This window comes from Girardinichthys multiradiatus, chromosome 2, assembly GCF_021462225.1.
Source record: "Girardinichthys multiradiatus isolate DD_20200921_A chromosome 2, DD_fGirMul_XY1, whole genome shotgun sequence".
Classification (NCBI taxonomy): domain Eukaryota; kingdom Metazoa; phylum Chordata; class Actinopteri; order Cyprinodontiformes; family Goodeidae; genus Girardinichthys; species Girardinichthys multiradiatus.
The window spans coordinates 8644096-8656673 of NC_061795.1; the positions used below are offsets into that span (position 1 = coordinate 8644096).

Below are 12578 nucleotides of genomic sequence, written 5' to 3' on the forward strand. Positions count from 1 at the left end.
TTTAGCCGTTGTGTGTATTGAACATGCCAACAATTTTCTTAGCTCAGATAGAGAATTTCTAACGAGACCACTGACATATACAGGTCCTTCTCAAAATATTAGCATATTGTGATAAAGTTAATTATTTTCCATAATGTCATGATGAAAATTTAACATTCATATATTTTAGATTCATTGCACACGAACTGAAATATTTCAGGTCTTTTATTGTCTTAATACGGATGATTTTGGCATACAGCTCATGAAAACCCAAAATTCCTATCTCACAAAATTAGCTAATTTCATCCGACCAATAAAAGAAAAGTGTTTTTAATACAAAAAACGTCAACCTTCAAATAATCATGTACAGTTATGCACTCAATACTTGGTCGGGAATCCTTTGGCAGAAATGACTGCTTCAATGCGGCGTGGCATGGAGGCAATCAGCTTGTGGCACTGCTGAGGTCTTATGGAGGCCCAGGATGCTTCGATAGCAGCCTTTAGCTCATCCAGAGTGTTGGGTCTTGAGTCTCTCAACGTTCTCTTCACAATATCCCACAGATTCTCTATGGGGTTCAGGTCAGGAGAGTTGGCAGGCCATTTGAGCACAGTGATACCATGGTCAGTAAACCATTTACCAGTGGTTTTGGCACTGTGAGCAGGTGCCAGGTCGTGCTGAAAAATGAAATCTTCATCTCCATAAAGCTTTTCAGCAGATGGAAGCATGAAGTGCTCCAAAATCTCCTGATAGCTAGCTGCATTGACCCTGCCCTTGATAAAACACAGTGGACCAACACCAGCAGCTGACACGGCACCCCAGACCATCACTGACTGTACTTGACACTGGACTTCTGGCATTTTGGCATTTCCTTCTCCCCAGTCTTCCTCCAGACTCTGGCACCTTGATTTTCGAATGACATGCAGAATTTGCTTTCATCCGAAAAAAGTACTTTGGACCACTGAGCAACAGTCCAGTGCTGCTTCTATGTAGCCCAGGTCAGGCGCTTCTGCCGCTGCTTCGGGTTCAAAAGTGGCTTGACCTGGGGAATGCGGCACCTGTAGCCCATTTCCTGCACACACCTGTGCACGGTGGCTCTGGATGTTTCTACTCCAGACTCAGTCCACTGCTTCCGCAGGTCCCCCAAGGTCTGGAATCGGCCCTTCTCCACAATCTTCCTCAGGGTCCGGTCACCTCTTCTCGTTGTGCAGCGTTTTCTGCCACACTTCTTCCTTCCCACAGACTTCCCACTGAGGTGCCTTGATACAGCACTCTGGGAACAGCCTATTCGTTCAGAAATTTATTTCTGTGTCTTACCCTCTTGCTTGAGGGTGTCAATAGTGGCCTTCTGGACACCAGTCAGGTCGGCAGTCTTACCCATGATTGGGGTTTTGAGTGATGAACCAGGCTGGGAGTTTTAAAGGCCTCAGGAATCCTTTGCAGGTGTTTAGAGTCAACTCGTTGATCCAGATGATTAGGTTCATAGCTCGTTTAGAGACCCTTTTAATGATATGCTAATTTTGTGCGATAGGAATTTTGGGTTTTCATGAGCTGTATGCCAAAATCATCCGTATTAAGACAATAAAAGACCTGAAATATTTCAGTTAGTGTGCAATGAATCTAAAATATATGAATGTTAAATTTTCATCATGACATTATGGAAAATAATGAACTTTATCACAATATGCTAATATTTTGAGAAGGACCTGTAAGTCACACGAGATATCAACAAGCAATAACTCATTCACCCACACAAACAAAGTAATACACAAATGAAGTAATGGATAAACAATATAATAATGGCACAGGCCATAAGTATTAAACACACTAACAAAAAAGTATTAAATACTTTATAAAAAGCCTTTGTTGGCTATTGGTGACAACTTTAAGACATCTCCTAAATAGAGAAACTAGCCCCATACATTGGGTGTGATTTTGAATCATTCCTTTAACATATTGACTTTAAAAGTTGAAGGGTTTGGAGTTCGTTTTTATGCACTCTGGTTTTTTGTTCTATATATAGATTTTCAAATGGATTCAAGTCAGATGACTGACTGGGCCATTTTAGAAGTTTAATTTCTTGGCCAAGTGTCCTTGGCTGGGTGCTTGGGGCAATTGTCATGCTTCTAAATCTAAACTTGCTTCAGACTCTTATTAAGAAAGTCATTTTCTATCTCTCCATTTATCCTTCCTTTGGGTATACCATACCATACAACTTTATCAATGCAGCACTCTTAAAACAACAAGATGGCTGACTAAGATGCTGAAATCAGGATTTGGACCTAAACATCACCATTTTGGCAGCAGACAAGGGGAGATGCACAATAGTGCACAATGAATCTGACTATCGCAGGAAAATCACTGCATTATTGCATAATTCTGCTACCTACGAGATCCAGAAGAGGGAATGAACACGGACTTACAAGGTGTAGGACACAGACTGCCTTTAAACACTGGAAAAAGACAAAGTGATTGCTGCAATGTGGTACCACAGATTATACCCTGGTGAGGTTATTCCATGCATATATGGTCTTCCAAAGACACACAAGGAAGGAGCACCACTGAGACCAATCAGAAGCAAGACAAGCTGCCACAAGACAGGACCCTAGTTTTACTCATTGTGGCCAATCTCTACATGCAGGAAGTCGAAAGCCGAGTGCTGAACGTCTACAAAGGAACAACACCTAGCCACTGAATTGGATTTGTGTATGAAACCTGGGTCACAATCCAAGCCAAAAAAGTGGAAGCCTTTACTGAATAGAGGCCCTTACAACAACATCATGTTCGCAAAGGAGGATGCCAGAGATAACAGGCTACCTTTCTGAACAGTCTGGTGCACACTGAAAGAGAAGGAAGCCTCACCACTGAAGTCTATAGAAAACCCAAACACACGGACCAGTACCACCTTTTTTAAATCTCACCACCTCCTGGAAAATAAACTGACAGAAAAATGGCAGCTAACATTTGCGGACCCACACATCCTGGTCACAGGTTTTTTAAACTTTTATCTTCAAGTCGGTGCTACAGAGCGCCAATTGGAAAATGAGCTGCCAATGTTTTTTCCTTCTGGCTGTGTTGAACACAAAGAACACCTCACAGCCAAGGTAGTCAGTTACTCTGCTGGAAATAATGCTCTATCACAACTGGACCTCCCTCTTCTTTTGTACATAAAACAATGTGTAAATACTGCTCCTTGTCCTTATTTATTTGTTTTTACACATTGTGGCTGTTTGGATTGATGTGAGCATTGAAAACCAAAGTCAAATTTCTTGTTTGTGTACACAAGCTTGGCCAATAAAATTGATTCTGATTCTGAAGACAGCTTTGTGCACATTTTGGACAGGTAAGACAGGTGGTTTGAGAGAGGAACAAAAGAAGCCATCTATGTTAAACATGTAAAACCAACTCTAAACAGACGAGGTGAGCTCAGATTTCATCTTTCTAACACTTACTCTGCAGCCCTAATTTATATCCTCAGGTAGTTTTAGCAATTCAGACCTTGGAACATGTGGCCAAAAAAACTTGCATGGCATCATTAATTACATGTTTGGATTGTCAATTAAGAACGGCCTATACATTGAGCTGAATAGAGGCTTGACCCAGTGACTTACGTTTTCCAATATTCCTATTAGTGACAATGACAGATTACTATGATTGTTTTGACTAGAACTTTACTTCCAACCACATTCAGACTGAAGATGCCTTTTGAATTAGAGGTAAAATGTCTTCATGAAGCAAAATAAGTCCAGGTACCTTCTGTTGGATGAGAAGGCCTGGTTTTACTCAACGACAGACTGTTCTTAATCAAATCTGAAGGCCATATGAAGTTTGGAGGTCTGTAGCTATTTATTCTGCAAAAAGTTGGCAACCTCCATGCTCTCTGTACCCTAGCATCCTCTCATCCCACTCTGTGATTTTTCTGTGGCCTATACCTTAGTTGTTGAGTTACTTTTGTTCCCAATTGCTTCCACTTTGTTGTTTTTTTTTTACCGTGTCCTGTCCGGCAGAGTATCGCTCAGAATTGTTGTCTGAGTGCCAAGAAATTGCCCAACAGATTTACTTTCACAAGCAGAGCATCACAGCTAATGCTTTAAAGCTCTGCTTGATATTTATAGAAGAACCTTTATTATAAACTTCTTTGGGAATATTTCAATTGTTACGGACACGGAGACTGAAATGAAAAATGAAGCTCAAAAAAGAGAGAGATGGGGAAAAAGGTGAGAAAAGGAGGAAAGAGTGGAGGAGAGAAAGAAGGATAAAGAGAATACAAGATGACACCCTGCTTGCTTATACACCTACAGCTGTTTTGTTTTTTTTAACAAAATAGTACACGGTAATTCTGAGTGTAAAATGTACTTAGTGAGAGGTGCAGCCCAAAATAGAACATCTGTGTATCTGTCAACACCTGAAGCTTAACACCTGTGAGTATGAATGTGGACACGCTTTTGTATACAAGGTTTCTCCACAAAAATATTCAATAGCGAGTGTGAGGACCCACAGGCCTGCCCCATGGTCCCTGGACGGACAATGTGGAGAACTGAGTCACAGACATCTAAAGGCCCCCCAAAGCACAAGAACCCCAGGAGAACCACCGCCGGGACTACCGCAACCCCCCCAGAAAAGAGCAGTGGAGAGTCCCAGGGGAACCACCCAGCAGCGACAGTGCAGAAGCCCCAGGGAGCCGCTGCAACGAGTCCACAGGCCCCGCCCCGAGCAGATCCAGCCATGGACCCAAAGGCCCAAGACAACGGGACACACCTCCCCCCAAGCAGAGGCCCGACAGAGCCCAGGGGGCCTGGCCCGGCAAGCAGCCACCGGGAGTGAGCCAGCCCACACCAAAGCACCCGGCCGCAGACACCGAGAACCACAAGTACACCAGTGGGCAGAGACTCCAACCACCAGCAGGCGGTGTGGTGGGGAGGAAGCTGATCCAGGAGAGGGAGCAGTTCAAGACCCAACCTGTCGCAAAAAAAAAAATAGGCACACACATTCACAATCACCCACTCCCACCCTCATGCATACACATAAAATCACTCACACCCAACATAAGGATAACTACAATGGACGTCATACACTCACTCACACTCCCCATGCATACTCTATACTCCCAGGTCCAGGCGCCGGAACCGCCTCAGGGCAACTAGCCCCCAGACCCAGGAGGTAGTCCCCTTCCCTCCTGGGGCAGAGGCAGGCAGACAGCGCCGGTACTGCCCAGACCCGGGTGACCCCGGCCCAGGTCCCGCCCCCCTGCCCCGAACCCAGTCCCCAACAACCCCCATCCACCTCCGGAGAGGGGGCTATGTACAAAAGAGGGGTCCACATGGCCCAAAGCAACCCGCCAACCAAAGCCGCCCCAGGACGGAGCAGTCCCGACCCCCCAACGAGCCCTGATCTCAACCCCATGAGTCTCCCACCCCCAGTGAACCCCAACAAGAACAATAACCTCCCCACAGGGCCACCCCCAACAAGGACACCAATATCGAACACATCCCCCCCGAACCCAAACGGCACGAATCCCCACCCCCACAGGGGCACAACCCCACGGGGGAACTCCGTTGCCGAGAAGCCAATGAAGCCACACCCACACAGCGCAAGCTCCACACACAGCCCCGCTCTAAGAACCCCCGCGGCACCCCGCTCCCCCACCACACAGCGCGCCGCAAGGCAAAGGCCCTGCGCAGTGCCACCCCCGCCCACCGGCGCAACAGGGCAGACCCCACCCAGCACCGCACCCACAACCGGACCCCCGACCCCACAACATGATGGGACAAACTCATCCACCCAGAGGTCTCCGGCCAGCGGCAGGCACCCAGGGCCAGTGACCCCACCACGCCCCCCTCAGCAACAAAAAACACTACATCACTGCCACTGCAACGACCGCCCAGGGAGAAACACTATCCAGCTCAGCTCCACCATCGCCACCCAGCCGATCCAAACGCCAGTGACCCCACGCCCTAGAAGTGGACACAACCCCTCCACCCCACAGGCCGCAGCCCCTCCACGCCACCCCCCAGTCCACCACCCCGATCCTCCCTCGGACAAGACAGCCAGCAGAGCAGCACACCTCCAAGCCCGCCCAACCCCCCCAGACAGTGCCAGCAGCTCCAGTCCACGAGAGGGATACATGCACCGGCCGGGGACCTGGGCCATGCAGCCCAACCGCTCCTGGCCAAGCACACCCCGCCAGCCGTCCCGGTGTAGTCACAATACATGCTCTGCCGCTCCACCCACCCAACCGCCAACCGCAGCCCAGCGCGCGACCCCGGGCCAGGACCACAGAAGGAAGCTGTGGAAAGAAGGCCACGGCGGCCCCAGTTACTGGGCACCCCGCCAACCCCACCCCCAAACCCGGGGGCGCCAAAGCCCACCGGCCACCCACACCCCCGCATGGCGCACCACGGCCATGAAGCAGTCCAGCCCCTCCATCAAAGCGGGGCCACATCCCAATAAACATCGGCTAAGACCCCCCCGCCGGAGCCCGGCAACCCCCCAGCCGACAGACCAGGGCCCAAAGCCAGGGGCCGAGATCCAAGGGAACCCAAGCGATCCCGAGAGAGCCGAAACGCCAGCCCAGCACCACACAATCCCCAAGACCTGACCTCCAACCCCAGCTCAAACCCGATTAGAGGGCCCATTCCCTCTCCCGGCCTCCGACCACAGATGGGAAATAGCGAACGGGGGTGTGAAAAGACCCCAAGCCTGCCTCCGCCAGCTCAAATATGGTGTTGATGCGCGTTGTTGTAGTGTGCATTTAAAAAGAAAATGCACTCAATGTCTACATGCAATTATATCCTTAGAGGTGAGCGCAGGCACCAGAGGTTAGGCTACTAGGATATCCTTCCCTCCTGATGCCATTGAGTGCGCCCACCCCCAAGACCCTACATGTGAATGTCATGAAAATGTTATAAGTGAGAGTGTCTAAGTTGTACAATAAAATTGGGGCACAGGCTGCCATGGGACCGCAGAGATGGAAAACCCTTGCGGGACTCCAATGGCGCACCCGCACCCCAAGGCCCTACATGAGGGGTATTGTGATGGAGCTGGCAGAGGGAGGTGTCTGGGGATGGGGAGGGAAAGACTGGGGGGCAAACAGCTCTCCCATGGAGCCAGCTCCCCGGCTGACCCCAATAGGCACCCCCGTTTGCCGAGTCCCAACAAAGGAGGGAGGCATAGGCACATCTGCCGCGCAAAAAACTAGGGACAGCCCCTCAGACCCCGAACCCCAGCACCGTTACCCAGTCCGCCGCCCGAAGTAGCCACCGACCCCCAACAAAAAGGACCCAGCAACAAGCGCCAAAGCGGCCAAGAATGCGGCCCCACTCCAAACAAAGGAGCAGACCAGCCAGCCCAGCACAACCAAAATACGCCACACAAAGGAGGGCACATGACCAGCACGCCCACTTTGTTAAAATATTCCACAGTTTACTTTGGAATATTTAGTAGTGAGCACATTTCACAGCTGGCTTCCTACCACAATGACGCTTGGAGACTGACCCTTTCTTTCAGAAATGTTGGTAAAGGCAGTTTGCATGACTAGGTGCTGGATTTTATACACCTTGGCTGTGGAAGTATTTGGAACTCCTGAATTCATTGATTTGGAAATGCTTTATATATGTGTTTATATTTGCCTTACCTACAATGTTTTGCATGTAACACCTCATGAATGTTTGAAATTATATGCAAATCCATTATTATTATTATCATTATAGTCTGATTCAATCAAGTTTGCAGTTTCAAATTTCAGAAAACCACATTCTAGATGCCAAACATTTGTTTTCTTTGGAAAACTTCCTAAATCTTGTAAAATTATTGTCATGTTCCCTTAACTTAGCTGTGATGACATAAAGTAGTGGGGGTATTTTAGCCCCATCAGCGGCACACAACAGGTGCAAGAGATTCATGTTCAGTGGCTGTTGAGACCTCCTAGCATCTGTGTGCAGCCATTCAGCACCACCTTCACTGTGAACTCATTGTGAGCGTGGTGTGAAAGCAACAGCCCCAAGGCCTTGAGCAACACTCATTTGAATGGACCTGTGCCATTAAATATTCTGAAGCTTAGCACTTTAAACACTCCATGCCTCAGAGGGGCACTCCATCTGGCCCTAGGGCAGAAAGGAGGGGCCAGTTGGGGGCCTGGGGGTTTGTCAGCGGGAGTCATTACTAACTCACCTCAGCAAGAGGCTAATTGTGGTAAACAATGGCCAAGCCAGTGTTGGGATTAGGCTAATGTCCTCTCAGACAAAAATAGGATTTCCACAGTTTGGCTTAGATTAGGGAGAACACAACGTAATTCAAATTAAATGTTAACTACAACTGCTAATCTTTATTGCCTTTAATTCATATCACTATTTATTCCCCCATTTAAAGGTAATCTACTGACTACATGATTACATATGTTCTCAATTTTCCAGCCTTTGCATTGAAAGAAAGTAATGGCAGAGGATGTTCTTTTTTTGTCCTGCTCACATGGCTTCCTAAATAATTTTTTTTTTAAACAGCACCTATACATGTCTTATGAAAACTTGTGAACATTATTGCTTTACTCTGCAGGTTCCTTAATCAACAGATTATCCACATTTTCTTATCTGCTGGGAAACGGAGGTTTGCAGAACTTCTGCAGACAACTTGAAATGGCAGGAGAGTGGTTGTTCCTTAGACCCCATGCTTTATGGTTTTAGCCTCATTCAATTCCACCTTATATGGGTGACAAATACAGTGGGAAGAACAAGTATTTGACACACTGCAGGTTTTCCCTTTTACAAACCATGTAGAAGTCCTTAATTTTTATCATAGGTATTTTTCAACTGTGAGTGATGGAATCTAAAACAAAAATCCAGAAAATCCCGTTGTGTGATTTTTAAGTATTTAATTACATTTTATTGCATGACATAAGTATTTGATCACCTAACAACCAGTAAAAATTCCGGCTCTCACAGGCCTGTTAGTTCGTCTTTAAGAAGCCCTCCTGTTCTCCACTCATTACCTGTATTAACTGCACCTGTTGGAACTCGTTATCTGTATAAAAGACACCTGTCCACACACTCAATCAAACAAACTCTAACCTCTCCACAATGGCCATGACCAGAGAGCTGGGTAAGAACATCAGAGATAAAATTGTAGACCTGGGATGGGCTACAGGAAAATAGCCAAACAGCTTGGTGAGAAGACAACAACTGTTGGAGCAATTATAAGAAAATGGAAGAAGTTCAAGATGAAGATCAATCTATTAGGAGATCTTAACCAACAACCTCCTTCCCTCAGTAAGGGCATTGAAGATGGGTCGTGGCTGGGTCTTCCAGCACAACGACCCAAAGCACAGAGCCAGGGAGACTAAGGAGTAAGAAGCATCTCAAGGTCCTGGAGTGGCCTAGCCAGTCTCCAGACCTGAACCCCATCAAAAACCATTGGAGAGAGCTGAATGTCCGTGTTGCCCCGAAAGCTGAAGGATCTGGAGAAGATCTGTATGGAGGAGTGGTCCAAAATCCATGCTGCAGTGTGTACAAACCTCGTCAAGAAGTACAGGAAACGTCTGATATCTGTAATTGCAAACAATAGTTTCTGTACCAAACATTAAGTTTTGTATTTCTGATGTATCAGATACTTATTTCATGCAATGAAATGCAAATTAATTACTTAAAAATCATACATTGAGATTTTCTGGATTTTTGTTTTAGATTCCATCACTCACAGTGGAAGAGTGCCTATGATAAAAATTAAATACTTCTACATGCTGTGAGTATCTGTATAAGCTGGAGAACCATGTTAAGAAGTAACTGATAAGGTTCCGAAGGACAGACCTGAAAGTTTCACACTTCATGTCTGTTTCAAATGAGCTTCAAAATCTGTGGTAACAATTTGAGGATGGGCCTTTTCCTTGTTGTCAGCCTTTCCAGAGGAGTTAAAGCTGCAAAGGGTCTGACAGCATGTTAAACCACTTTAAAATGAGGCTTTAAAATGAGATGTTATTAAATTTAATGTGTTTGTAATATACCAATACTTTTGTATCGGTATAATATAGTGTACAAGGAAGGTTTGCACCATATATTATTATAGCAATATTAGTGTCCTCGTTGCGAATATAAAAAAGGAAGGCTCGGGATGTAATATTTGATTGTTCGTTTTTTTCCAGTTGTCATGAATCCACATTTTGCATGTCAGTAGGATATTCAGTCTATAGGATGGAGTCTTGTTTCAGTAAATGCCCACATCTGACACAGATGATAGTCCACAAGACGCTGAAGGTCACATATTACTCGAAGTAATAATATCCCAATTCTAGTTATTCTATATTGTGCAGCCCTACTGTTAAGTATTTACTGAAGTTGACGATCAAATGGCTCTCTGTGCGGACGACAGACTGCTGTTTACAGTGATCACTGTTTAATTTCCATGGTCAGAGCATACGTACAGAAAAATACTTGAACCTGTTTGTTTTATTTCCAACAATTGTTTTGTTCTGAAAGATAATTGTCATTTGTTATTTATTATTATAAAGTTTCAGTTGGCATGTTAGCATTTAGCCTTTTATTGTTTAGTTGTAGTGACTACTGTTACAAGCAGCCTATAAAAAGTCATGATTAGAGTTTGTCTGCCCCTATGGGGAAATTAAATGCACATCCCTGTTTTAGACAAATCTTAATGATTTTGGGATACAGCAAAAAAAAGTGTCAGTAAAACCAGCACTCATGTTAGTGAAAATCATAACCAAATGTGAATGAATATTTATTTATGGAAATTCATGTTTTTTAGATTTATTATATTTTTACGAGTTGATCACCATAGTTTAACTTGTCAGTAATAGAAATAAATCAAGTGCTGTTTTTGATGCTTTCAGGTGACTTTATCACATATTGTACATGTTTATGTTATGATTGCATACCTATAATAAACTGCAATTAAATAGATTTCATTATCCTTGATTTTTAATGGATTTGTCTTTTTCTTATAAATGAACATCATGAACTCCGGACTTTATAAATGTGCTGAATTTTCAAACCAAGTTCATGGCTGGTTGTTTTTTCTTCTTAAATTTGCTTAGTTGGATCACTTCTGTTCCTCAGAACAGAACATCTGCCTGTTAGTTTTTTTGTCTCATAAATAGCTGACCTGTGTGACCGCTTCCTTTTGTTTATTAAGTACTGTTCACTTGTCAATTAGCAACGTTAAACCTTCATGAACTGCCTCATCTGTGTTCAGAAGGAGATGGAGGTGAGAAAAGATCCTTTCATCAAAGTAATTAGACAAAGGAAGGCAGCCATCTGTTTATGCTCTCTAATATATACTGTGCTTCTGCAATTTTCCAATCTTTCTTTGTCTCTTTTTTTCAACATAGTTGTCCTTGAGATTGTTTTTTAATGTGATGCCCACCTACATTTTTCATCTGCAGGTACTGCTTTCCCTTTGGACGACCAGATGGGGCCTTGAAAGCCACACTTTCACTTCTGGAACGAGTAAGGGAATATTTTGAAGTACTTTTGCCTTCCAGTGTTTCTTGTCTCAGGATCACTCCATGGATCAATGTCAGCTTTGTAAAACAACCCTGAAAGTACATTTCTGGGGCTTTTCCACAGTTTTATATGTACCTCCTACTAAAATATATACAGAGGCCCATGATGAAATATCTTGCTTAAGATGAACAATCTGGTTTGTTATTACTGGGTTGCCAATTCTTACTGTTTTGGAGTGAGAGCCAAGCTTTAAAGTTTTATTGCATAAGCATAATTTCACACTTAAACATAAAAATAATAAATTTTTAGTATGAGTACATTGATACAGTGACTAAAACAATACCCAAACAACAAAATTCTAGGTGGTGCAATTATTGGTACCCCTGCTGTCAATAATTTGTATAGCCCTACTTTGCCAATAGAATAGCACTTAGTCTTTTCAAAGGTTGGCACATACAACCTATTTGCACAGTCTAGATGGTGCAGAGTGTTGTGTCCTACCTGATGCCCTCTTCTGTCTGGCTCGCCCTGTTGGTTCTCTACTGGATTTTGGTTTTGGTCTTGAGATGAAGACGGTTGTGGTTGGAAGAAAGTCTGTTTTGTGTCGGTTGAGTCAGATCTGTCCAAATTTGACCATATGTTTGACCATTTGACCATAGTGCCTTTAGAACAGAAACAGGCCCATAGCATTACAGATTTACCTCCAGACTTAACAGTGGGCATGGCCAGTTGACATGGAAATTGTTCAGTGATTATTATAGGGACCTGTTGACCAAGATGCCACACTTTCCAACACTGTTTATGCCCAGTGAGGCATCCGAGTAAAGTTGCCCTCCATTCTTCAAATTTAACAAAAATTGTGTAAATCATTTGTGCTAGGTTTATTCTGATTTGGGCAGCAAATATTTTCATTTGTGCCACTTTCATTTTAGAGATAATATTTAGAACTTTTATATGTGTTAATATAAATTTAAAGGTTGCTCGTTAAAAGTCAATCCAGCCCCTTGACATAGGGGCTGGATTAAACTCAACCAAAGACGTTGTCAATGGTTTGTGTTCCATTAGTGTTTGTTTGTGATGCAAATTTTTTTGTCTATGCAAGTATAATTTTGAAGATATTAAAGTTAAAGGTCATCCAAAGGTTTAATCCCCCT

At 44.4% G+C, this 12578-nt stretch overlaps 1 protein-coding gene across 1 annotated transcript in view; it reads left to right on the forward strand.

The window, feature by feature from the left end:
* cadps2 (Ca++-dependent secretion activator 2) overlaps nt 1–12578 on the forward strand; it is a 347960-nt gene that overhangs the window by 202981 nt on the left and 132401 nt on the right. Inside the window, exon 15 of the mRNA XM_047345888.1 lies at nt 11364–11427. Coding sequence (XP_047201844.1) covers nt 11364–11427 — 64 coding nt within the window. The remainder of the gene's footprint in view (nt 1–11363; nt 11428–12578) is intronic.